General features: G+C 42.8%; 1 protein-coding gene across 2 annotated transcripts in view; it reads right to left on the bottom strand.

Annotated features, from left to right (window-relative positions):
• Positions 1-27,647, bottom strand: part of LOC147697735 (coagulation factor X-like) — a 333,359-nt gene that overhangs the window by 35,927 nt on the left and 269,785 nt on the right. For both annotated transcript variants that reach the window (XM_086934407.1, XM_086934406.1), the window contains one exon: positions 23,569-23,686. In XM_086934407.1, coding sequence (XP_086790533.1) covers positions 23,569-23,686 — 118 coding nt within the window. The remainder of the gene's footprint in view (positions 1-23,568; positions 23,687-27,647) is intronic.

Raw genomic sequence — 27,647 nt, 5'->3', positions numbered from 1 at the left:
CCCCCCCCCTACTTTGCATCATTATAGCCCAGCCACTTGCACCTTTATTAGCATGGTGTTGATGCTGTGCTGTGGTTGGCCGGACAACCACTAAAGGTCTTTATCTGATTGAGCAGGGATTGTGGGGGTGCTTGAGTTGATCGCTGTAAGAAAGAGGATTATTATTTGGGGTGAGCAATCACTTACCAAATAATAACACTAAACTGTCAGGGTGAACTCTAAAGTCAATAAATTAGCCTGAGCCCAACCCAATGGTAGCTCTGGCACAGAGCAGAAAGGCTTAACTCTAGTATTTATGTAGTTCCAAAAGAGTAACAAAGTCAAAGCACCAAATAATAAAAAAAAACGAAATTAGGCAAATAAAATACATTTTAATGAACAAAATGAAACCAAAACAACAGAAGTCCAATAAGAGGTACCAGAGATAGGATTTTTTATAGTTTCAAAATAGTTCCCAAAAGCTCTAAATGACAATAATAGCTTCTGACTTAAGGCCTGATTTATTATAACTTTGCAGATTGGGTAAACTCTGACAAGGCAATAGAGTATATTTTACTCCATTACCCTGATGGAGTTCCTGCTCGCCAAATTTAGAAATGACCTCCAAGCCGGTGGTCATTTCTAAAGCCTTGGCAGGAACTACAATCACAGCGGTTCCTGTCAATGCTGGTTTAAGTTTGATGCACAACTCTGTCAACATTATGGAGCCGTCCGACAAACGTATTATTTTTTTTTTGTACTTTCAAAGCAAAAATGCTGAAGCAGGATTTTCATTTGAAAATCAAAAAAATGCCCTTGTCGCCATGCATGGTATCTCCCATGGCGAGGGGGGCATTTTTAGTTTTTTAATACCCCTTACTGCCAGGGTTTGCCTGGCTGTGTGGGGGAGTTAAACACAGCTACATCGCCACCCATCTAATTTAGTTGAACGGGCACGCAACCAAGATGGCCGCCTGAGCACAGGGCTCCCGAGACCCTCGCAACCTCCCGCATATATCCTGTAGCTTATCCCGACTTTCATATATGTCCCCGTGAAGACGAACCGCTGGTGAGGCGAATACTGCAACCAGAATCCGGATCGGACCCCGGAAGCCGGAGTTATGACGATTTGAAGATCGTGGTCTGCGCCTCCGTGATGCCCGGCTGTGGAGTTAGCATGGTGCCCGAATGGTAGTTGAACAACATCGGCCTGAGGCGGCGGAGACGACCGGTCCGGCTCACTTTCACTTTCGTTTTTCGTCTGCTGGAAAGACCAAATACTGTGGATTCTGCACTGTTGCTCGAGGGACCTCAGAGATCTCCGTCTTCCTACCGAGGTCGACCGTTGCCGGGCATGGCCTTCCACTTAGCCTTTTGATTGCGCTTTTATCCCCCCGCCCCAGTTTGGAACCTTTTTCACTGTCCTCACGATGGCGGGGAAGCCGGAGGGGGACAAGTAGAGATCGAAGGCTACTCGGCGGGGCAGCTATACCCAAACCAACATCATGGACCGCTATGCCCAGGCTAAGGTGTCGCCCAGTGGACCGGGTAGGTCGCTGGAGGGAATGAAAGATCCATTGACATCAGCGATGGAGCCTACCCTGCAAGACGTCATGGCTGCCATTGACGGGATCAGATCGTCCCTTGGGAGACAAATGGAGACTCTTGCCCATAAACTTGACACTGTGGCGATTGATGTGAATTTGATCCGTACGGACCTAGCGAAAACCAACGAAAAGGTTAAATCGCTGGATATTGAGACTTCTAGCCTGACGGACGATGTAGTTGAGATACAGAAGAAGGTTCGCAACCTAAGGGCTTCCAATGACCTCCTTGCATGGCGGCTGGAGGATTTTGAAGGAAGGTCTAGGGGAATAGTGTCCGTATCATAGGTGTTCCGGAGAAGGTGGAGGATTCAGCAACTGATCTTTTTGTGGAGAACCTGATCATGAATCACCTTGCACCCAAGGGACTGAGCAATTTTTTCACTGTGGAACGAGCTCACAGAGTTCCGGGTGGACAACCCAAAACGAGTGCCCGCCGGGGCCTATAATAGCACAAATTTTTAACTTCCGCGATAGAGACGCTATCCTGCAGGCTTCGCGTACAGGTGGTCCCATAAAGTTTGAGAACACCACCATCAGTTTTTATCCAGACTTTACCCAAGCCGTGCAGAAACAGAGACTTGGTTTTCTTGGGGTGAAAAGGACACTCCGTGAGATGGGCCTCAAATACGCCATGCTTTTTCCGGCCAAGCTGCATATCGAACATGCAGAGCGGACTTATTTTTTCGACAGACCAGACGTAGTGTCCGACTGGCTTGATACTCTCCCGGCCCACCATTCGCAGGGCGGGCAGAGTGGTGGCGCGGAGGGCGAATCGATGGACCAGGAATAAGCCTTCTCATTGACTGGTTCCTGGGGTATTCTGGAAGCCTCGAACTGTGGCGCACTAATGGTGTAATGTGATTTTGTGAGACATTTCGGGGGGTTGAGGGGCTATTGGGGGATAGTTTTCCTCCTCTGCTTGACTTTCTGTAGATTAGTTTAGAAGGGGGGGCGACAGGCACACTGCAAGTTGGGGTGGCTTTCTAGTCTTATGCAGGGGTGCAGGGTGGGGGGGGTGTTGTAATGGGCTGTTTAGTGGGTAGGAGGGGGGTTGTGTTGTTTTTTCAGTTTTGTATTGCAAGACTTTCTGATCGGAGCGCTGGGTTCCTCTTGGGGTTGGATTTTCCTTTTTGTGTGGGATGGGGGGTAGGGGGGTTGAGATTTCTGAGCAGGAATGTGAATGGGTTGGGGGACATGGTAAAGCATGGGGTGGTGTTACAACAGTTAAAACATCATTCCCCAGATGTGGTCCTACTACAGGAAACTCACTTGATAGGAAATACATGCTATGCTATGAATAGGAAGGGATATCGTTTGGCCGCTCATGCAGGGTTTTCCTCAGGTTGCCGAGGGGTGGGTATTCTCATTAAGAACTCTCTCCCATTGGAGGTAGATGCAATGGTTCTCGATGATAGAGGGCCTATGTCGTCCTTACTGGTCATTGGGAGGGTAGGACCCTGTCCCTGGTATCCGTATATGTCCCTCCTGGTCTACAGTCCTCTACCTTCGCAGATCTGGGGCGGGTTCTCCTGGCTCTCCCCGAGGGGACATTGATATTGGGTGGTGATTTTAATGCTGTTGTGTCTGGTACTTTTGATAGACATCCACCTAGAGACCTTAAGGGGGCACAGAACTGGCTTTGTGGTCTCATCGATACCTTAGGCCTTGTAGACTGTTGGAGACTGTTGCATCCCACACAGCAGCAATGCACTTTCCACTCCGGTGCCCATGGTAGGCTTTCGAGGATTGATTACATCCTGGTGCCTGCCGCACAGGCGACTTCTGTTGCTGAGGTTAAACATATGGCCCGAGGAATTTCTGATCACTCTCCTCTGTGGCTTCGAATTGAATTGTCTTCGGGGACTGAGGGGAGGGTGGCCTCGATCAACCCTTGGTATCTCCGTAATCCTAAAACTCGTAACAATTTGATAAAGTCACTTGATCTATATTTTTCAGAAAATGAGGGCTTTGTCTCGTCCGCAGTGTCGCTTTGGGAGGCCTTTAAAACAGTTCTCAGGGGTCATCCCCTGTCTTTCATTGCTGGCGTTAAAAAACTGAACAATGAGGCAGTTGTGAATGTTGAAACTGAAATAGTGCACCTTGAGTTAGACCCAGAACGGGAGGTGACCCGTGTGAAGACACATATGTTAAGGTTGAAACAGTTGGAATATAGGGCTCTAGTTGCAGATGCTGCTAAGGCCATGAGTCGAGAGCAACAGGGTCATTTATATGACGTGGGAGATAAAGCAGGTAAATTGATAGCATGGTTAGACAAGAAGGACAGGGCTAGTCGGGTCGTGCCTGAGATTGAGAGGGTGAGTGGTGTGCAGGTCTCGGACCCGGTTGAGATTGTTGAGTGCTTTGCTGATTACTTTCGGACGTATACTCCCCCATGTCAGATAGGCCGGAGGAAGACTCTCATTTGTTGCTGCGTGACATTGCATTGCCGAGTCTCTCGGACATTGATAAAGAGCGAATGAACAGCACGCTAACCGCCAATGAGGTTGCCATTGCGATCCGCTCCTTGCGGTCTGGTAAGGCCGTGGGTCCTAATGGGCTGCCGATAGAGCTATACAAGTTGCGACCCGATAAGATAGCTCCCTACTTGAGAGATATGTTTTTGGAGTCTTTTGAGTGTGGTTCTCTGCCCCGAGACCAGCGACTTGCGACGATTGTTGTTATTCATAAAGAAGGGAAACCAAGGGACAAGTGTGGGTTGTATCGTCCTCTATCTCTTTTGAACACCGGGCCTAAGATTCTCTCAAAGGTGCTGGCCAATCGTTTGATCACTGTCATTAGTGACCTGGTACATCCGGATCAGTCCGGCTTTATTCCCCATCGTAAAAACTGCGTTGAATCTCAGGCATCTGCATGGAGTGCTCGCGAGGGCTGGGACGTTGCGTGAGCCGGCCATCTTGGCGTCCTTGGACGCCACAATGGCTTTCAACACCATTGAGTGGCCTTATTTGTGGGTTGCATTAGCTGAATTTGGTTTCGGTCCCGGCTTTATCGGTTGGGTCCGGCTTCTTTACGAAGACCCGCTTGCTCAGATTGTTGTCAATGGACGAGTTTTGGTACCTTTTAGTCTCGGGCGTGGTACCCGTCAGGGATACCCCCTATCCCCGCTTCTGTTTGCCCTGGCCTTAGAACCCCTTGCCGCCTGGATCCACTGGGAGCCCTCTATAAGGGGTATTCGGTGGTCCACTGTTTATGAAGATCGCATTTCGCTCTATTGCTATATCTCACCTCACCCAGGAAATCGTTGATGCTTTTTTGTGATGTCCTGGCCTCCTTCGGTAAAAACTCGGGTTTATTTATCAATTGGGCAAAATCCTATTTATATGTTCTTTCTGGCGATGTATCCCTCCTCCCGCGTAACTGCCCCATACAGGTGACACAACGGGATTTAAATATCTGGGTATTTGGGTCTCCACTGACCCTATGGCCCGATATGAGCTGAATCTTCTCCCACCCTTAACTCGATTGCGGCAGGATGTCGCAGGATGGCGTAGGCTTCCACTCTCGCCGTTGGGATGCGCGGCTCTTTTTAAGATGATGTCTTTGCCTCGCTTTTTATACGCCCTCCAAAACACACTTGACATAGTCCCCACCAGTTATTTTTGTAACATTGAGGGTCTCCAGAGGAAATTGATATGGGATGGTCGACCTCGCATTGTGCTGTCCAAACTAACGCTCCCGTGGTACGATGGGGGTATCGCCCTCCCGGACATCAAGCAATATTATTGGTCGTCTCAATTGGGGGGTCATTAACCACGGTATGTATGGTCCTGAACTAAATCCCGCATTTGCTATGGACAAGTGGTTGTTGCCGGGGGGCAATTACTATAGGGCACTGTATTCGAAATCAGCGGTCAGGTCATTGCCCGGGCCTACCAGGACGGCGGTTCATGTATGGCATGATGCAACTTCTTCTATGGGTTGGAAGGACCGCCTGACTTTAGCAACCCCACTTTTTGACTCAGATAGGCTTGGTACTCTGTGGAAGACAAAAGGGTTCGATAGGTGGGACCTCATTGGTATTAGCAAGGTGGGAGACCTATGGGTACAAGGACAAGTGAAGTTGTTTGATGCATTGAAGAAGGAGTTCGAATTGGGGAGCTCTGAATATTTCCGTTATGTTCAAGTCCGCCATGCTTTGTTGTCTGTCTTTTCGGTGGGGGAGGTGATACCTGAGTCGTCCCCGCTGGAAGATAGACTGCACGTTCCAGATAGTACAATCTCCCTTGTATATAAAAGCTGATTAATGATAGATCGGATCTTCTGTTGCCCTTGCGTGATGTCTGGGTCCGGGGCGGTCTTGAATTAGATGATGAAGATGGCGATTTCCTCCCCCAAGGAGGTTGCGATCCCAGCTAGACTTCGGCTGGTCCAGCTTAAGATCCTTCATAGGGTGTACGTCACAGGCCCCCGGCTGGTTCACATGGGTTTCTCCGAGGAGGGTTTGTGTAGGCAGGGATGTGGTCTGGTGGGGACATTTCTACATATTATCTGGGAATGTCCTGAGGTGGTGGCCTATTGGAATGGGGTTTATGATGTAATGGAAGAAGTTACGGGTGTCCCTCTCCTACCGGAGGCCAGACACTGTTTGCTCAACGTCTAGGAACCCACAGATTATAACGTAGCCCAGACCCAGTGGGCGACCCTGGGGGCCATGATTGCTAAACCTGATATCGCACAATTGTGGGGATCCCAAAGACCGCCTACTGTTGAGATGTGGAAGGAAAACATGGATTGGTGCATGTTTCCGGAAAAAACGGTGTACCTGGCCCGGGGCCTCCCCGGAAAAGGGAAAAAATCTGGGGGCAATGGAATAAGTTGCGAGGTGGCATATGTACACCACCTGCAGTGGAAGACATCGATATCCCACTTTCCCCCTGACCTCACATTCACTGTTTATAATATCATTTGCTTATTGTCTCTGCCCTGTGCTCCTCCTTCCCTACTATGATCGTTTATTATTTGATGTACTGTCCACCTGACCTCATGTGAACGATGCGCTATGTATACTGTGTTTGCCTTGCTTGTTCTTATTTAATAAAAATAAATATAAAAAATAATAATTTAGGTGGACGTACATATAGCCAATTCTCCTATTGGACAAGTCTGCCCTACGATCAGACACAGAGAAGTCTTCGCCATGGCCCTTTGGCCGCCTGCATTTAAATCGGGCAGGCGGACCATCATCTTGGTAATAAGGATACTTCATTGCCATTGAGATAGAGTATCCTTACCACCAAGATATGTATCCGGCCCTTAGTCTTTTTATGTAGCACATAATCCTCCAGTGGGGCAGGTTTGGACCTGTATTTGATGAAGTTGCATTGACGGTCTACCTGATAGCTTTGAAGGTCCTGAAAACCCCAACATTTTTTAAGGTCCAACTGTTCAGTCTTTCTGGAGCAGCTCCCTTTGGAAACTTCTAAGCCTACCAGGACCTCAGGGAAAGCATTTAGGGGGCAGGACTCACTACAATAGCGGCAACTAGCAACAACTAGTCCTGATCCAGTTGGTACTAGTCAAGTGGGGAACTTCAGGAAAAAGGCCCCTTGCGGCTTGTTGTGTTCCTGAAGCCTCACAGGCCACATGACCCTTGGAGTCAACTTCTTTCTCCTGGGAGCAGAAGGGAGCTCATCCAGCCCTTCAAGACTCCTTCAGGTCACAGACAGCAGATCCAGTTCTCTTCTGGTCTTCCACAGGTCCTGAAAGTGTTCTGATTGTGGTGCCTTGGGTGCCACATTTATGGTTGGCCCTAGCCTGTGGCTGGGTGTAACTTCTCGATCCTCCCTGACCATAGGGGTAAAAATTCCCTGTAGCAACCCTACCCAATTTTACAGCAGTTCCTGTTTGCCCTACTGAAAACAATCCCAAAGTGAAGCTTAGTCCTAAATTAGAAAATGGAGATGCCCTTTCTCCCTTGTGCAGAGCCTCTGTGGCCACCAAGCGGAATGGTCAGAAAAATGAGCTGTCCCCTCCTCTGTGGTCACGCAAACCGGTTCTGGGGGTTGCCCCTGTATAGGATCAGAGCCAACATGGCCCTGGTCTTGGGATGTAAGGGTTTCACTTATCCAGTCTGTCCTTACACTAACCGTAGAATGGGTAGGCCTCTGTCACTTTCAGGTCTCACCATATTCAAATTAAAAATGTTCATGAGTCTACCCTAACCGGTCTCCCTAAAAGGAGCAGGAATACACCTCCCCACACCTAGGCAAGTGTCCCTGCTCTGGGAAAAGGTTTCACACATCATTAATTCCAAGCACGGGTAGACCACCAGTCAGAAGGCTAATTTGAATTAGCCTAGTGGAGGTTCAGGTAGGTAAAGGGTACATTTTTAAAAGTTTATTTTCCTAAATATTTATTCAATCTGACTTGGATTGGAATTTTTCTATGTATTAAAATAGTCTTTGAATGACGTTGTGAGCCATTTCCTGTCAAAAGGTGCATATTAAAGTTTTTACACTGCACTTTGACATTTTCTACGATTCAGCTACAGCCTTGCCAGTGAAATAGCTTTTTGGGCCTAGTCACTGAAGGAACATGCTTATTTTAGTTTCGCACATGTTCCACTTTTAAATATCAGACACTCTAACTTGTGGGCAACAAGTGGACTTAAGGGTGACATTATTACTATTTAAAATCAGGGTTTCCAGTCTGTCAAAAAGGGCTATTTAGGCAGGTCTGTAGAGCAGATTTTAGGCTGCTGCAGGCAGGCTACACGCAGGGTAGGCTTGAAGCCATGTTTTCTCTGCCACTGCAGTGGATGGCACAATCAGTTGGTGGAAAAGCTGTGGTGCACAGTTCGATCCCCGGCGCCAGTGGCAGATCAGCCCAGCACCATGTGACCCTGAGCACATAGCTCGCTTAATCTTCCCGACGGCCCCCAGCGCTTTGACACTGTTGTTTACGCTTTTCAAATGCTGGCTTATTGTTATTTCTACACCATGGTCGGGTTTGAATAGGGTAGACTCACTAGATGTAAGGTCCACTGAAAATTTTAATACTGCCACAACAGGAGCTAGTTGCAGAGAGATCAATACCCATACAAGTCCTCGTTCTATAGGAATTCCACAGGGCCAGGGACAGGAGGTTGGAGAAGTGCGGGCACTCCTTGGTGCCAGGGATATCCCAGCAGGGGAGGTCATGACCAATACAAATGCACTTAACCTCCTCTCCTGGAATGTGGCGGGTAAGGAGAGGAAGTTATTACTCCCTGAATGGAACAAATTTGTAGAAAAGTTCGAGATCTGCCTATTCCAGGAGACATGGAGTTTAACCCCCCTTCATAAATCTGGCTGTACCTCTCATTTTATTCCGGCTACTAGTTCAGGCAAGGGCCGCCCTTCTGGGGGGTTATTAATATGGGTTAGCATTTCTCTGGATTTGAAAATTACCACACACAAAAGTCTGTCACGGGACATTTTGCATCTAACCATCAGAGGAACACCCAACAGTGCAGCACTAGAACTATTTAACATCTATGCAAGAGGCTATATAGGTGCCCAGACAGCCCCGATTATAACAGCTTTGGAAAGTATGCTTTCCTGCATTTCGTCACATTCTAACATTATAGTAGCAGGGGATTTTAACTGCACGTTCGAACCGCTGAGTACAGAGGATTTTTTGGGTGGCGCTGAAGAGGATGCAAAATGGGCATTAAAAAGTGGTCCCAGAGGGCTATCTAAATTAATGCCCTCACCCTGGAATTTAATCTGAGGGCCGCAAATGGGAGGACAAGATCCGATCCAAATGGTGCAAATACTTTTAATAGGATAAGCTCCCCGTCCAGAATAGATTATATCCTCATTGACGTCCGCATTTGGGGAGATCTTCAGGACATGGTAGTTAAACTTTCCATAGACAGTGACCACAACCCTCTCTGCCTATATATCAATAACGTCCGGTGTCCTACCGGTATAGAGGCATATAGCCCCCCCTTACTGTCAACTACAGAGGTAATCCCCTCTAACTGCAATAGGCGCCTCAAATGGTTAAGAATTTCCCAACAGGAACACCTATTGCAAAGTATCAAGGAAGCCCTGGAGTTTAAGAACAAAGAACTTGTGGGGCTCTCCAGAGAAATGGGGAAGCCATTTAACTTCCACCAGTTTTATTAGGACTCAATTGATAAACTGAGCTCCTTTTTTATTGTTGAAGGGAAACCAGGCCCAAGACATGATCAAGCAAGGCCAAGTAACTCATGGTACTCCTTGGGCTGTAAGGAAAAGAGGGCAGCTCTATCTTTGGCGGTTAGGAAAAAAGATCTCCCAGCAATAAGGTAGCAAGGAAAGAGTATTCCAGGGCATGGGTAGAAGCCAAAAGAAACTGGGACGAGATGCACTGGCAGGAATTAAAACATGCCTTCATGCAAAGGGACCCAAAATTATTTTGGGATCTATTCAACAAAGAGTCCAGGAAAGGATCAAACACAATTCCCAACCACATTACGGACCAGCAATGGTACAAGCACTTCTCCTCCCTTTACTTGGGAGATGAATGCTCAATGTCCCTAGCTTTTGAGCCCTCTTTGACTCCCACAGGTGCCCATCTACCATCGGACTTCTTTGAGCTCCAAGAGGTGGAGCGAGCGATAAATAGCATTGCTCCTGGAAAGGCAGCGGGCCCGATGGTCTCCCTGGGGACCTGCTCCTGCATGACCCTAAACCTTGGGCCCTCTTTATCTTACTGGTAATGAACTTAATAGCAAGGGGATCCCCGTCCCAGACTCCTGGAAAGGAGCGGAGGTTGTTCCAATTTTCAAGAAGGGGGATAGGGAGGACCCTGCCAACTACCGACCAATTAGTTTAATCGATGTGATCCAGAAGGTGGTTGGCAGGGTCCTCCTCATGAGCATTGGAACATGGATGGAGGATGACAATATCCTGTCCCACTACCAAGCAGGGTTCAGGCAAAAGGTGGGAACAATGGACCAGGTGTTCAGATTCTTCATGATCTATTGGAAAATAGTGGTCTTAGGGAAAGGCAGCTTGTATCTGGCCTTCATAGATCTGAAGGCTGCGTTCGACCTGGTCCCCCGGGATAAACTCTGGCAGGTCCTCCAACAACAGAGCATTTCCCCCCTGATCCTTGACATAATAAAACGCTTGCACAATGACAACTATGCCAAAATTAGGTGGGGATCACAGAGGCAACTGACGGAGAGGAACGCGGTGAATAGGCGGGTCTGCCAGGGATGCGTGCTGGCTCCCACCCTGTTCTCATTATTCATTATTGGGGTGGTTGATCACCTCAGGCAGGAACCAGCAGAAGCTCCCACTTTGTCGTGTGAAAAGACACCTACCCTCCTGTTCGCGGACGATACCCTCCTGATCTCCAAATCACCAGGTGGACTCCAGAAACTCTTAAATAGGATTGGCCTCTTTTGTAAAGCTCGGGGGCTGATAATTAATACAAACGAAACTAAAATAATGACAATCAACCCGTCCAAACATTTTAGAAATGGCATTTCCCTGAACGACTCCCCTTTGGACATTGTCGAGTCTTTTGACTACGGTACACAGTCAAAATATCGAGTAGGAAATATCGACCTACCATAATATCGAGTCTGAAATATCGAAGGAGCATAATATCGAAGGCAAGAATATCGTAGGACAGAATATCGACCCAAGGTAAGTAATATCGAAATACTTAATATCGATGTAAGTAATATCGAAGTTAGTAATATCGATAGCATATATTTCGATGTTACTAATTTCGATGACACTAATATTGATATTTGTATTATTTTATAGTTTTTTATTATGTATGTGTTATATGTTTAATTTAAGTATTTAAAATAATTACTATTATATGTGTATACATTTTCTATAATAATATATAAATTTATAAGTACATTTTATGTTTTAGTACCGGAGCGGGTTGTGGGTTTATAGGGGAATAGGGTGGGAAGTAATTTAATTATGGTAAGTTGATTAATAATTAGTAGGATTAATTAATTAATTATAATTATTTGCTAATTAATATTGATTAATTGGGAAAAAAATTAATTGATTAATTGATATATATTTTCTGTAGCGGGATGTGGGTTTATAGGGGAATAGGGTGGGGAGTAATTTAATAATAATTAATTAATTAATATATGTTTTTAAATATTTATAATTAATTAATTAGCAAATAATTAATATTAATTAGTTAATTAATTAATATAATTTTGTACATATTTTAAATTAGTAATTAATTGGTAATTAAATAATATTAATTAGTTAATTACATTAATTAGAGTAATTTATTTATATATATGATTTTTAGTTACTGTTAATTAATTAATTGGGGGAAAATGATATTAATTATTAAATTATATTAATTACAACTAATGTGCTAATATATGTACTTTATTGTTATTGTTAATTAATAATTAATTGCTAATTAAATAATATTAATTAAGTTTGGGTACAGGAGTATTTTTAGGGTTTAGGGTCAGTTTGGGGTTTTTGGGTAAAGGGGTATTTTTAGTGTTCAGGGTCAGTTTTGGGTTTTTGGGTAAAGGGTTTTTTTTTAGGGTTTAGGGTCAGTTTTCAGTTTTTGGGTAAAGGGGTATTTTTAGGGTTCAGGGTCAGTTTTCAGTTCTTGGGTAAAGGGGTATTTTTAGGGTTCAGGGTCAGTTTTCAGTTTTTGGGTAAAGGGGTATTTTTAGGGTTTAGGGTCAGTTTTCAGTTTTTGGGTAAAGGGGTATTTTTAGGGTTCAGGGTCAGTTTTCTGCTTTTGGGTAAAGGGGTATTTTTAGGGTTCAGGGTCAGTTTTCAGTTCTTGGGTAAAGGGGTATTTTTGGGTTCAGGGTCAGTTTTCAGTTTTTGGGTAAAGGGGTATTTTTAGGGTTCAGGGTCAGTTTACAGTTTTTGGGTAAAGGGGTATTTTTTGGGTTCAGGGTCAGTTTTCAGTTTTTGGGTAAAGGGGTATTTTTAGGGTTCAGGGTCAGTTTTCAGTTCTTGGGTAAAGGGGTGTTTTTTGGGTTCAGGGTCAGTTTTCCCTACTGTTGCACTCTCTGGAGTGGGAATAGTAATTTTATCCCTACGCTATCAAACGCTTTCCCTACTGTTCCACTCTCTGGAGTAGGAATAGTAATTTTTACCCTTACGCTATCCAACGTTTTATATAATTAATTGTTAAAATATCAAATGTTTATTTTATTTTTATATTACTTACATTTTATTTATGTTATTGTTTTATGTTTTTAAATGTATTAGTAAATTAGAATATATTTTATTAATTTATAAATTAGTAAAATAATTATTAATACTTATTGTTCAGTACATATATATTATATATTTACTGTATATATTTAATTAATGTATTATTAATATATATGTATTATTTATTAATTTTAAACATTATTAGATACTTTTAAATATGTATATTTTATTTATTAGTGTTATATACTTAATTTTACATTTATATATTAAAAGAAAAAAAATCGATATTTTTAACATCAATATCTTTTACATCTATATTATTTTTTCGATATTTTTGTACTTACCATGTTGTAGATAGGATGTCGATATTTTTGCCCTCAATATTGTTGACTCGATATTCTTGTAGGTCGATATTTCTGAGGTCGAAATTCTGTCAGTGATCCTTTGACTACTTGGGAATCCATGTCTCTAAGAACATGAGGTGGGGTCCCCATCTAGCCAAAATGCTCCTAAGCCATAAGCGGATGTCGGGGGCCATCGCTAGAGAACAACACCAGTCTACAAGTAGGCCAGTTGCCCCGGCGCTCGCAGTCTATGACGGCAAAGCGCTACCTTCGGCCCTATATGGGTAATGCATTCCGCATCACACAGAGAAAAAAAAGTTACCCCTTCCTGTACTAAAGCAACCAAGCTCGTAACATAAGCACCCTTGCAGCAAGGTGCAAGGGTGCCTACATTGGCTCTTGGCAGCTCCAAGTGCCCCAGTGCAAGAAGGGAGCAGAAGTGTGCCATATATAGTAGATATGGTGCTCTCTCCATTTCATGCAACGCAGCACAGCAAATATGCATGCTCCCCTGCATTGCGTGAAAAGTTAGTAAATATGCTCCATAATCTCGTTTAGCCTAAAAATTACCCTAAAGGCATTTAGAGTCACATTTCGGTTATAAGAAACTGGGTTCCAAAAGCAATTCTAATGGGGCCTTGAGAGTGGTTGTCAAAACATTATGTAAATGGTAAACAATGCAACCAGAGACCAAATCAAATCATATTATCTGGCTCGAATTCCTAAAAATGCTTTAGGTAATCTAGGTATGGAGTCAATCTTAAACCTGAGCCTGTTTTACAATAATTTAGAAAGTAATTTGTTGGGGGTGTAAGCAATGCAGAGACAAGATGGTGCCTCGAAGGCAAGTGTCCCACAAGAATTATGCGGACAGACAGAGGATGCATATACTTCGATTTGACCTTTCTGATTAGAGCTAGAGAAATACTCTGGAGCCAGGGCGGGGAGCCGAGCTGTGTTGGCCATCTTGTGTTCTGTTGGATCACTCTTCAGAGTGAAAACAAGGCCATGTTCAATTGAAGAACAACCCTGCAACAGTACAGAGCCAAGAGCAAGAAGAGATAAGCAATGTCGCTCATTGCACAGTAAATAGAAGAAACAGGAAATAGGCACTCCCTGCTCAGTTGCTGGGGTATTATGCCCAGGAAGACATATTTATTGGAGAACATGACATTTGCCAGGGCTTATGCCTGGCCACAGAAGTTTTACCCTATATAGAAACCAGCTGGTTAAGGAGGGTAGCCAGTGCATTAACTATGAGCTCCCCTTGGTGGAACAAAGATCACCATGTGTTTATCTGCCGATGATATCCTTTTGGTTTCCAAATCCCTTTATGTTTACACAGTCCCTTTTAAACAAATGTGTTGATTTATGCATCAGAAAGGCTTTAATAATTAATATTAAAAAGTCAAAATGAATGGTGATTAGTCCACATAAATGTGTGAGAAACACCTTAAACAACTCCAGACTGGAACATGTGGATGTGTTCCACTTATTAGAGATCAATTTGTCATCTCACATTTCTTGAAGACACAGGCCTCCAGAAGGAGGTACTTCTTGAAACAAAGGGCAGGGGTCATGGCCCACTTTGCTACATGTGTCCTCAGCATTAGGAATCATTCAAAACTAAAGGCCTGGCAAACCTGCCTTGAGATTGAAGCACACTCATTTTCAGGTGGATGTGTATATGTAATCTGAAAATGCTGTAATTCACAGTACCAGAAAGCCTCTCTTTATGGAGCCGCACGTTGGGGGTCACTCAACCTTGACAAATCTGCCTGTATATGAGAAAGAGTTCATACGTGACTTCCGCTTGACTCTCCAACACTTACTTTGTATCTAGATTTGAGGATCTAGATATTGTCTCAAGTGCCATACTAAGACCCATCTTGTATTAAAGAACAGTCTGGGGCACACTGGAGCGCACCCATATTAGGGCTGCACTTGACGATATATATGATCTTCCAGGCAGCACAGCATTGGGGTGGTTTGGGTATGTCAGGAGAGTGCTGTGACAAATTGCTCTCTCAAATTTTTGGGACAACCCCAACTTGACTACGTGCAACTGTACCTTAGATGTAAAGTCAGCATACAAATTGTGTTGTGAGGCAAGGCAGCTGTCCAATGTCCAGAATGGTAGCCTAAGGCTTTTTTTCTGTTCCAACATGTGCCTAAATGTGGATCTTTTTAGATGGCATAACTCCGACCTTAGCCAAAATGTTGTACTTTTAAATTCAGTAAGGGAATCCTGCCATTGAACCCTTTTATCTCTAAATGAGGCGCATCTTACTTCCCATTGCCTTGCTGTTAATTTTGTATTGGTGCTATTGAAGATGCAGTACATTTTTTATTTCTCTGACCAGCATATACTGCATGAAGACGCAAATGTTTGCTGCCCCCCTACTAAGAGCCACAGGTGTCAGTAACTTAAAATCTGATCTGAGGACCTTGAAAACATCCACACAAAGTGAATTGTTCACTATTGTGGCTAGTTACCTTTTCACTGCTTTGCTCTCCACAAGGCGGACTCTTGGCTCATTTGTTTTATTGTTCTATATTTTATGTGTATTTATTATTGTATCTCTTGTATTTCTATGTGTTTTATGGGTTATTCCAGAAATAATATTTGATTGATTGATTAAAGAACCCAGAGGAACAATTTCTATCTTCAGGTGGTATGAATATAGACTGAAGAAAGGATCTTGGCTAACAAAGACTTAGGGCCCCATTAGAATGTCGGGTGGATTGCCACCGCCCGCATGGCGGTGGCGATCCGCCTGACATCCATCCTCGCCCGCCACCATTTCCCCCTCGCCATAGTGCTATGTTGGAGGGGACCACCGCAGACAGAAAGACCGTCCACCCCTTTTACGCCCAGTCGACAAGTCGACCAGGCGGAAAAGAGTTTAATAGGGTGGCGGAGTTGCTAGGCACCGCTAACCATATTATGAGGGGGCGGACACATGCCTTTCTGTTGTGGCATTGCCACTACAGAAAGGCAGGTGGGAATTGCTTTTGGGGGGGCCATTGTGGGCCCCCAGGGACTCTGGGGGGTGGGGGGTGCACAAGGGGGGTACCTATGGTACCCCCTGCAGTTCCATACACAACATGGCAGGCACCGCGCCGTGCCTGCAATATTGTGAATGGAAGTGCACGACATGCCTTCCTGGCAATGTGGCGGGCGGTGCATTCAGCAATGCAGAATGCGCCCGCCACTTTGGCGGGTGCATCCTAATGGCCCCCAAGGGACTCCTGCCCTTATGGCGGGTGGTCCCTTTTCGCGTCGGGATGGCTAGCGGACAAAGTCCGCCCGCCATGCTAATGTGCCCCCAGGTTGGTATGAGCCAGGATATCATGAGTTGAAAGTCAAGTCACGCAGGGATAATACCAGATTCTGTAATGTAAGTGAGGCAGAAGGAGCTCACACATCGGAAGATACTATACAGATTGATCGCACATATCCTACATGAGGACCAGAATTTTGTAATCCAGATTATGCAAGCACTTTGAGTTGTAGCTCAAAAAGAAGACCCAGAATCTTAGCCTTGAGTTATCTTGGTGAAATTAGGCCTTCCAAGTTGAAAGACAATGTCATCAGAGCGATGGGAAATCGAAAAACTTCACATTCAGAGAAAGCTTAGTATCCCTGTGACAGGACCTGTCATGAAGCATACTTAAGAAGCGTTGCACCCATCACTTGAGAACTTCACAGGAGAAAGACCACAGAGATGGACTTTACGATTTACATTTTGGTTTCAATTAGACTCTAAAACCTATATGAGTAACACTGTGGAAAAATAAAATGAGCCCTACTAATTATTGATGCCTCCCCGTCCACAGTATCCCATGATGCAACACAGAAACCAAAAGAGAAGTGGGAGAGCCCCAGTTCACCAAGGAATTCCATGCAGAAAAATTGAAAGTAGAGACTGTAAGCTATAGATGACAACTTGACTGAGCTAAGTTAAAAGTTATATGTTTTGTTGCCTTCACAAACATACATTGTTCATTGAAATTTCAAGGGGCAACCACCTGCAGTGCGGAAATTAGGAAGCGGGTGCGAAAGGATCTGGGGAGCATAGGCACTGGAAGTAGCGAGGCTAGGGGTGCTTTCTGCAGCACCACCAAAATAAACTTGCGGCAGTAAAAGAGCAATAAAGATGCCTTTACATTTTGTTTATATCTTGTCGCAATTGTGCAAAGACAGAGGTCAAATATCAGGCTATGTCTTCTGACAAATTGCAGCTTATTGGTGTTTACTTTTCTTTCTCTGATGGCAAAGTTAGAGGATTTTGTTAAGCATTTGCTATGCTTGCTCTTAGTGTGATGCTTGCATTTTTAACAATCCCTAAGACTTTGGTGATGTAACATTGATGCCAGCACCCCCACGCCAAAAATTGTTAAAGCACCACTGTTCGGGAGCATGTTTGGTTACCATTCATTTTACCCAACGATGCATCTAATCCTTTCCCAGGAGGGTTGTTTTCGAATTAGATATGTTAAGTTATTCATCTCAAGTTGGGATGGTTTATGTGGCAGGGAAGGAAGACAGGGTGCCCACCCTTGGAGCCCGTAGGTTGCGACAGTTGGACAATCAGGCACACTTTGCACACATCTTCCACAAGTTGGTACAGCTGCAAATAAAGGAGCTTTTGTAGCCACACAGCTATGGAAAAGATAATAACCTGGAATGTCAAAGCTTTCAATTCCCCCTCTAAAAAACATAAAATGTGTGAGAATAATAAAAACGTCCTGAAACAATCTACATCCAAGTAACCTATCTCCTTAAACAGGCTGTTTCAAGTTTGCTGAACATACTCTATCCATAGTAAATGTTTGCTAAAGCTGAGGCAAAAAGGAGTGGGGTTATGGTAATATTACATAGAGGCATTGACTTAACAGTGAAAAAGAGGCTGTATCAGACTCAAAGTAAACAAGGTTTGCCAACATAACAGGAGCTAAGGGGGAGGAAGGGATAGCCATCTTAGCTACATACAAATGAAATGTAGGCCAGGAACATTTCCTCTTGAACTTGACTAATAAAGTGAAAGAATAAGCCTGGGAAAACTAATATGGGTCATAGACATTAATCTAGCGCCATATCCCACAAAGACAGATATCTTTTGGGAACAATGGCAAGTAAAGTTGAAGTAAACTAAAATAATAGGGACATACGGCCTGAATTGTGCCACTGTAACAAGAATATACATACTTTTCACACGTTCATAGATCATACTCACAGTAGATACAGTACAATAGATAAAGATTGGTGTTCCCAATAAATTATGCAAGCCACTATTAGTACAAAGATAGGAGTAATAGCACTTTGAGCTCATACAATGCTTACATGAGAGGGTGACATGTTTGAGGCCTAACAAAATGGAAAAATGGAGATTTGATAAATCTCTTCTGAAAAAGGTATCATGCTATAATTCTAAAATAATACCACAATATAATTCTCGCCCAGGGCCATATGGGATGTCTTTATGGCAGTTATTAGAGGCCAAGGCATAGCAGCACTGATAGAGAAAAAAGAAAATCGATTTTAACTAGACAGAAATTAAAAGCAGACCTGAAATTGGAAAAAAGATATAAGTCTATGGGTTATCTTAGGTCCCTTACATCTCTAACTTACGTGCGGGCCAACTTAGTCCTTTAGGAATGGAAAAGCCTGAAAAAACTCTCCTATGCTTGAAACAAAAATTTTACAAAAAGACCAGCAAGTCTTACACTTTAATGCATCTCAAAATGTCTGCGATTAAAAACAAAATTCTGAATGTTAAAATTTCCCAGGTCTTTGTCCAGCAGGATGAGCAAGTGAAATGAGAAATCTTTACAGAATGTTATAAGTGCCTCTATGCTGCAGATTCCATAAACCGGCAATTCAAAAAGCCTTCCTATCAATGGTTCGGTGGCTCAAATTACCTCCTTAAGTGGGGACAAAGAATCAGATTAATTTTTTGGAGTCTAATAAAACCCCAGGCCCAAATGGGTTGATAAATATCTGTTATTCACACTTTTGATCTGTAATTATCCCAACACATGTAAAACTATTTAACTCATTTCTCCAATCTAGAACAGTTACACCATCAATAATGGAAGCAAATATTACCTGTTTCACAAAGCTGGATTCCTGTGCTTTGTGTAGGGCAACAGCTCTGCTGAACATGGATGTGAACATTTTTCGAAAATGTTTGGTGAATAGAACCCATATGTCCCACTTTTCCAACACTTACAATTGGGTCAATTGGTCCCTAATGAGTCTAATGCATGATGTATTAGATTAAATTAGATATGAAGACCATCATAGAAGTCGAGTCCTTGACTGCTAAAATGAATTAATGATATTATGACGGACAGAATTCGTCTCATTAAAGAAGCTAGACATGGGTGCTGCCTTTCTCCATTATTATTTCCTTTTTTGGTGAAACCTGGTGGCCAGGATTTGGGACTGTGGGTAAAGAAAAAACTTGTCCTTTTGAGGGGACCAAAATAAAATATTCCTCTTCGTGGATGACATTCTACTAACAATGATAGAACCAGAATTGTCTGTTAAAGCTGCGTTCTATGTTATAACAAAGTACAGTGAAATCTCTGGGTTCAAGGTGAACCTGGAAAAATCTGAGATCTGAAGCTTTGGGTTAAGTCAGGCAGTGAAGGAACAAGTGGTCAAAATCTCATTTTGAAAATGGGTAAAAGAGACAATCAAATACTTAGGCTTTTACATAACTCTAACCATGGGGAGGTTGTATGCTACCAACTGCTAACCCTCCTCTCTCCCATCAAGGCATACTTAGGCAGTTGGCAACTTCTGTTCATTTCGTGGGTAGGCAGGGTAACTGTTTTGAACCTCTGTCTTTATTTCAGGTGCTTGCCACTTTGGTATCTAAAAAAGACATGGCTGATCACTAGGGGACAATAAACTATATGGCCTGGCGCGAAACCAGTTTAACCTGTTTAAGCTGTTTAAGTCTGTATTCTCAGCTGCAAGGAACTCAGGGAACTAGCACTTCCCAATGCCACTCAGTATCACCAAGCAGCCCAGCTTTGACCCCATTTCAAATGGTCTCTTAGGGATATTGAGAAGCATTGATGCATATTTAGGCAGATCTACTGGACAGAGTGCCATGGGATGTAGCATGGTTTCCTAAAAAAATATAGGCCACAGTGGGTTACGTGTTAGTAATTCTTCATCGCAGATTCAAAGCCTGTGGCAAAGTTACAAGGGCCCAAGATATTTCATCCTTCTTTTCCCCGTTTACACCATTTTTCTCAAATCTTAACTTTTATCTGGCAAAATACTTGGGCAAATTCACCAAATGACACCAAGGGGGTTGTTTAATGCTGAGAGACGTACTTTCTGAAGGGGATATTAAACCCTTTGAGATATGCAAAATGTGTTTTGAATAGATGAATCAAAGCACATGCATTACTTTCAACTCTGACATTGATCCCGTCCTACAGAGAACAAGATAGTGGGAGCAAGGGAACTAACCTCTTTCGAAAAACTGCCGACCATCTACACCTCTAAATGAATTGGTTTCTGTCATATACTCTGCTTTATTTGAAGTAAACCCCCGAACCAAATGTTCTTTTATGAAGAAATGGGGCATAACTCAAGGGGAAAACATAAATGTTCGCTGCTGCCTAGAGTTATGTAAGGGAATTTCCAAATGGATTCCTAATATTCAGAGCAGAGAAAACTTGAATAAACATATGACCCTTTAGTATATAACCCAAATGGTATAAAAGGCTATGCGCGCTGAAATAGGTGGGAAATGTCAGTGGTATTGAGGCAGGATGGATGTGTGCTCCCTATTCGGTAGTGTTGTCCAGTGCTGAAACCTTTTTTTTGGAAGGAAATTTTAATCCTTATGAAAGGTGTCCTGGGGTATCAGGTGCTGCTAGTTCCAGCAACACTGCTATTGGGAATTAAAAAGAGGTATACAGTTCTGACTGGTGGCAAAATGGCTAACTGCCCTGAAATGGAAGAGGAAATCTTCTGCATATGTACATGAATGGGTATCCAAGCTATGGTGTTTGATTGTGACGAAAGACTGTTGTGGGATTTGTTTGATCAGGTGTGTTGGCTTGGGCTGGGAATTTGAAAAATTATGGGAGCATTTGCTACAATATTTAAACAAGGGCTCACCAACTTTGGCTTGCCCTAGATCACTCTGTTCCTTGAGACTTGGAAATGACTATTAGGGAAGAAGCGAAAGATAGGCATGGCGACACGATGATATGATATAGTGAATTTGAGAAGCATTTAACTCTAGGGTATTACTGAGTCTCTTACTACTATGAATATTCATAGCTCTCCGGGTGGGTGGGGTTGCCACTGAACAACATACATTATGTACTTTATCAGATGTAATAGATAAAGGAGTCTTGCTTTACTTCTGTTTTAAGTTCAATAAAGTTTCTTGTGGAAAATAAATATTTTGAAAATAGGTCAAACATAAATCTAATATGCATGACTTCTATATGTTTAATAGCAGAAAACGATTTAGTTGGGGTGAGTGCACCTATATTAAACCAAGGAGTCAACCATATCTTACACTTGCTACAAGAAAATACATTAAAAGTGAAAACTTGAGAATAATATTTTGCCTGTTTGACACAAGCAAGTTTTGTCAGAGTTTAAAACGTGAGGGAAACTGGGTTCGAGTCTCGGTAATGACCCCAAAACATCCTGTGATTCTGGGCAAATCACTTAATCTCCCCAGGCCTAACAAAAATGAATGTGTGTCCTCATGTAACGTAACTGGTGCTATGTAAAGCGCTCTGATACCCGGTTTGGGTCAAGTTCGCGCTATATAAAACTCTAAAAAAAATTAAAAATATTAGTTTAAAGAAAATATCCGACTTTTGCTGTCTCTGTCAAGCACTAAGAAACAACAGAATAATTATTTTAAGGCTCAGACTTGTGTTATATTGTACCGTTATATTTCTTAAGGGCACTCTTGAGTTGATTTGGGATATAATTTGGGATATTTTTATGCTTTTTGCCGTTTTGATAATGTCCTCCAAAGATGGGTTACACATGGACAAGAGTTTTCTGTTTATCTTTACACTGGCACATAAACTGGTCTCTAATTAACTGATCTGTGAAGGTGTCAAATTGGCATTCCAAAATCAGTCTATGAAGAACTGTTATGTATGTGTCAATATCTTCATCCATATTTTGTTTGTGTTTAAAAAATGTATGTCTAAGTAGAATTAGACTTCATTGCTTATCAAACCTGATCTGAAGCTTCTTTACCGCTTGCTGATACTCATCAAGATTTTCAACCCTCATCTAACAATAAGACTGGTAAGTGCTTAAAAGTAGATCGACCACCTGACTGGAGGATCTCCTGGTGTGTCCTAAAAGATGGTGGTGGGGCCACCGACTGCATTATGAAAATGAGCAAACAGCAAATAGATTATAAAAACTGTACAGATATTTTTCTAAACATAGCAGACCCACAAACGCTTGTTAAATGTGCAAATTTTAAAGAATGCATGCCAAACACGAAAAGTGTTCTTCACTCCATATATTTTCATAAAACATGACAATTTGGTAGTCAAGTAGTGCTCTAAATCTGTTTCTTGTAGTAGGTTGCACTAAGTAAATAGTTTAATTAATAAATATAATTAATGCCAATAATTGTTAATGGTGCACACTGTCACATATCATCCTATAAAAGCCCAACGACTGAAGTTTGTGCCCAGACACATATTTCACTACTTATAGCACATAGTTGCCCATTATACCATATCCAAATGTCTACATATTACCTCTCCCCCAAGAAAACATCACTGTATCTTTCAAGATAAATCTTTGATTTAGAGAAACAAATGCAAAGAGGAGTATTAATTTGACTTGAAAAAGCTTTTCTTACATGTTCACTTTGCTTTTAAGTTACTTCCATCAATAAGGTAGAGGTCCTCCAACCCCATACAATGTATATACCCAGAGTGCTATTAATTTATGACATATGCAAAAATAAATTACATTTATCATTATAAATGTGTGTAAGGTAACTGAAACCATTTGTTCCTATTGTCAATCGAAAGTTACAAAAATACAAAGACAACAAATTAAAACAGGTCAAGAAAAATATACTTACATATTTGAGCATACAATATACTCAAAATAGCAACACACAATTCGCCCCAAGCAATTATTAGTTAACATATCTACAACCATAACAAAACTATACAACATTCCAGCCCTAATGCCAAAACATGAAATTTCCATATTAGCACTCAACACTTGAGTAAATGGCAAAATATAGGCACGTAGACGTTTAACGTGTCCATTAGCACTATCAAATCAATCATCAATCATATGTGATGATATTTGCTCCTCCTCCTATGATGCAATCGTTATTTCCCTATCCCTTTTACCATTAGTTAGTAGCTCCAAATTCACGATGACCCTCAAAATGGTGCTACTGTGGTTTTGCAGAAGTACAATTCACTTACCGACAACAATGTGAAAGTATTGATTGTTATAAATACAGTGAGCTGCAGTAAGAACAAAATGTTGGTCCAAAATCGTTCCTCCACAAAATGCTTTGTTATTCTTGTTAATTAGTTGAACCTATGAGGAAAAAAAATTGGTAACAAGATGACATAAAGGAAAGTGCGTTTCAGTTCCATGCAGTCACTTTCAATAGAATAAGATTGATGATTAGTTGATTGAATAAGAAGTAAAAAATGATCTAGAATATGGACTTTGGTCTTTATTTTTCTATTACTGTGCTCTCATTTAAAGTCCTTCACATAAATGGTATCCAGTCAGTGCTGCTTTGTAAGGTGGTGGTTGCACCTTTTCAATTTCATGCATCTCTTCTAACAATATACCTCAAGGAGTATAATATGACACATCAACAAACATTTGGTGACAACTGCTTAGACTACTTCTGAAGGGGTGTTTATTAAGTTCCAGTGTTAGAGAACAATGAAGGAAAATAATCCAAAGCTAAGTGTTTGAAACAGAACCATAACTGACTTTTCAACTGGGGTTTTATAAAAGTCAATTGTATGTTTTTAATGCTGTACTTAATTTTCAACATCTTCTGTTCACAGTCTTCAGCCATGCGCAGCAGGGTTGGCCCCAGGTCCTGGCTTTTGGCCAGGCACTGTGCTAGCCCACAACGTGACCCAACCAATGCTGCACACAGACTTCCTTGGTTGTGCACAGTGATTTCTATTTACTTTTTTAAATGGCAATATTATTTCCCATTTTTCCCTAGTTTTTTCTTTTAGTGAAAAATCATGATTGATATGAAAATAGGACATTTCACTAAAAATTGTGCCTTTCTTTTCTGTTCATTAAATGGCTTTCACAGAATCACAATTTTAATTAAAATTGCGATTTTAACATCTTGAACCCCTTTTTTGGGATGGATTTCAATACATTTTTCCACCACTGTGGCTCCCCCAGCTATCACCAGGGGTTGGGCCCCTCACATGCTGTTCCCTATTGCTAGGGATTTTCTTTTACAGTGCAAAAATCACAATTTTAAAGATGGAACAAAAAATCCCATTAACTACTCAATCTCATTTGGGGGCGCTAGATGGCGCGCTGCAGAATGGCTGCACACTAGTGCTGCTCCGCCGGTCGGGGACACGATCCTGAAAGGAAAGCAGTGCATTTGGTAACCCTGAGTTATAAGAAAAGCAGAAAAGTAAATCAGAATAGCTGCGCAACAAGATAGCGGCGCTGATTGCAAGAAATAATGTGCCTTGGCAGAGAAATTCAGCTTGGAAGGTGAGACTCTCGGTCATTCACATCAAAACAAGATGGATGGACGTAAGTCGCAGCGTAGATGAAACTGAAACCAGTCGCTGCTCCAGGGGGCGTAAGCTACCGGGGATGCCATGGGCTATCTAGGAGCCATCTTGTGTTACTGGTGGGTGGCTTGGAACTGAGCCTGAAATATTTGCCCTGCTGAAGTGTGAGATGTGTACCCACGTTCTAGCACAAAATGGGAGAAATCGCTGAAGGTGGTGCGTGTCATTTGCCTTGCTGCGTCACTGCTTCTGGTGGTTTTCCTTCGAGTCGCTGGAACATTGCACAGCGGAGGCGAAAAAACTTTGTTTTTTGTATATAAACAGCGCCCTGGCACACAACATCAGATTCTCTACCTCATTGTGCTGATAACTGCTCCTCGGGTGGCAGTTGGGAAATACAACGCTGCGCACGGCCTGATCACATGCAGTGCGGTCCAACAGTTGATGGCACCACATGAATGCTGAGGACGGCGAATTTGAAATTGCACTGCTCAGTAGGTACGCGTGGAAGTTGCCCTCCGTAATCTAGCCATATAACACAGCGCTCAACTAATATCATTGAACTACATTACATATGCTACACACCTGAAAGATACCTACTATTGCTATAAATAAACTGTGAACTAAATGCCATAGATTTGCCTACCCCTTGCTCATACTACGTTTACAGAACTGCTACATCTACAGCCTGGTCAGTGACCCATAAGAGGTTGATTCCGAAAACCTAATAAGCTTGCGGTGTGAGAGCTACGTGACTTACTCAAAGACCCTTGAATATAAAGAGCACCACAAGGAAATAGGGAGTACCTCTCTATAATTTTACAGGACATGCACTTTATACAGCGCCGGTTGTAAATCATGATTGCACTTGATGGGCTGAGATAAACAGCGCAACCATCGATTATTGGGGCTATAGAAAACGCGACCTGACCACCGACTTATGAAAAAGACTATACCAACTGCTCCCTTACAATCTTCACTTACTATCGCAGAAGTGCCTGTGCCATGGGAAAACCAGACAAACAGCAGCCAAAACTCTCCTTTGACAACTGCCTCACGCTTAGAACAACAACGGCGCTGTCAGACACAGAGCTGGATGCGGAACAAGTGAAACAATCCAATATGGATGCCACCTTGCACGCCATACAGCTAAGCCTCCAAGACATAGATGGTAAGATTGACTCCCTTCAGGGCTGGAATGGAAACCAAAACTGGCCCTTGCGAACTGCTCCACTGCCCCCCCACCCCGGTGAGGGCTGATGCAGCCAAGCAGTTTGTGAGGGCCGGTTTCGGCAGATGTTGTTACAGTGGGCTGATATTGCCAACCCCGGTAAGAAAAACAGCTCCCCAAGGGCCCAAAACTGGCCCCACCCTAGCAGCCCACGGGGGAAACGCCCGGTGCCCTTTACTGCTAGTTCAGCGCTGACTCCTTTACACCAAGAGTAGATAACATGGCCACTACTTGATAAGCAAGGTGAATGCATAACTGTGGCAGAAGTACGGATATCAGCTGTCGAAGACGAATCCAGCACGATGACGAAAAAATACTGGAAGTTATTAAGCAGAAGAACGAAGACTTAGAAGCGCAGTCACACCGCAATAATGTACGCCTAATGGGGATTCCAGAGAGTACCAACACGGGATGGTTAGAAATGTAAGTGAAAGTTATTTTGCGAGACGTTTTTGGAGCAGAGAGCTCCTCCAATGTGCTTATCGTTGAAAGTGCCCACCGGTCACTGGCACCTCCGCCACCACCAGAAGCCCCACCAAGACCCATCCTTTCTCGTGTTCTTAATTATAGAGATTGAGATGTGATTCTACAGATGGCAAGGGAGAAGCAGCAAATGACCTATCAAGGTTATAATGTGTCTTTTTATCCTGACTTCACGGTCGCAGTACAAACAGTGCGCAAAGACTTCAACTCTACTAAAAAGAAACTGAGAGACATGGGCACTGAATATGCAATGCTGCACCCTGCAAGGCTGCAGGGAACCCATGATAGATGCTCACAAATACTATCAACACCAAATGCGGTGCAGGACTATATCAAAAAATCTCTCTCCAGGAGCAAAGCACAGAGAAGTGGGAACTCTGACCCTGATAAAGTTAAACTGGTGGTAACACATATGATACATTATGTAGCCATAGACTCAATTAGAGACTGCATCTAATAGTGTGTTTTTATATCTGGAGTTATCATTGATCTTCTTGTTTTATCTTTTTGTTTGTACTATGGAGGATGCATAACTTAAGTATGGACTATCACCTATACGAACATTGGAATTTCTGCTTTGCATAGTAAGATTACCTGATATGAAACATTAAGGATTGGACAATTCCCTATTTAGTAGTGTACAAACGGATATTGTTTATGTGTTTATATAGAAGATCAGGTTTTACAATATGGTACAATGGTAGATATAGTTCAAAAATACATATAATACTAGGTAGGTAACAACTCTATGCTAGCAGAGACCTTTAGGGCCTGGATTTTGCTATTCTAAAGTACTAACTGCAATTTTCTTTTCCTGCTACCTATATCATACCAAACTTCTCAGATATACCAGACCACATCCGTTCTTACGGGTGTTGATGCGATCACTCAGCACCCCCCCTGAGGGTGCTCCCTATTACAGTTAGTACAATGGTACTGTTGTTTAAAAGGGTATGGCTTTGTTATGATTGGGATGCTAAAGTGGGTGGGGACATTAAGGGTAAGTTTATTGTTTATTACAGGCTCTCACAAACAGAGTACTTGCCAAACA

This window comes from Lissotriton vulgaris, chromosome 8 (assembly GCF_964263255.1).
Source record: "Lissotriton vulgaris chromosome 8, aLisVul1.2, whole genome shotgun sequence".
Classification (NCBI taxonomy): domain Eukaryota; kingdom Metazoa; phylum Chordata; class Amphibia; order Caudata; family Salamandridae; genus Lissotriton; species Lissotriton vulgaris.
Note: the sequence above shows the minus strand (reverse complement) of the source record. Positions and strands in the feature narration are given on the sequence as shown.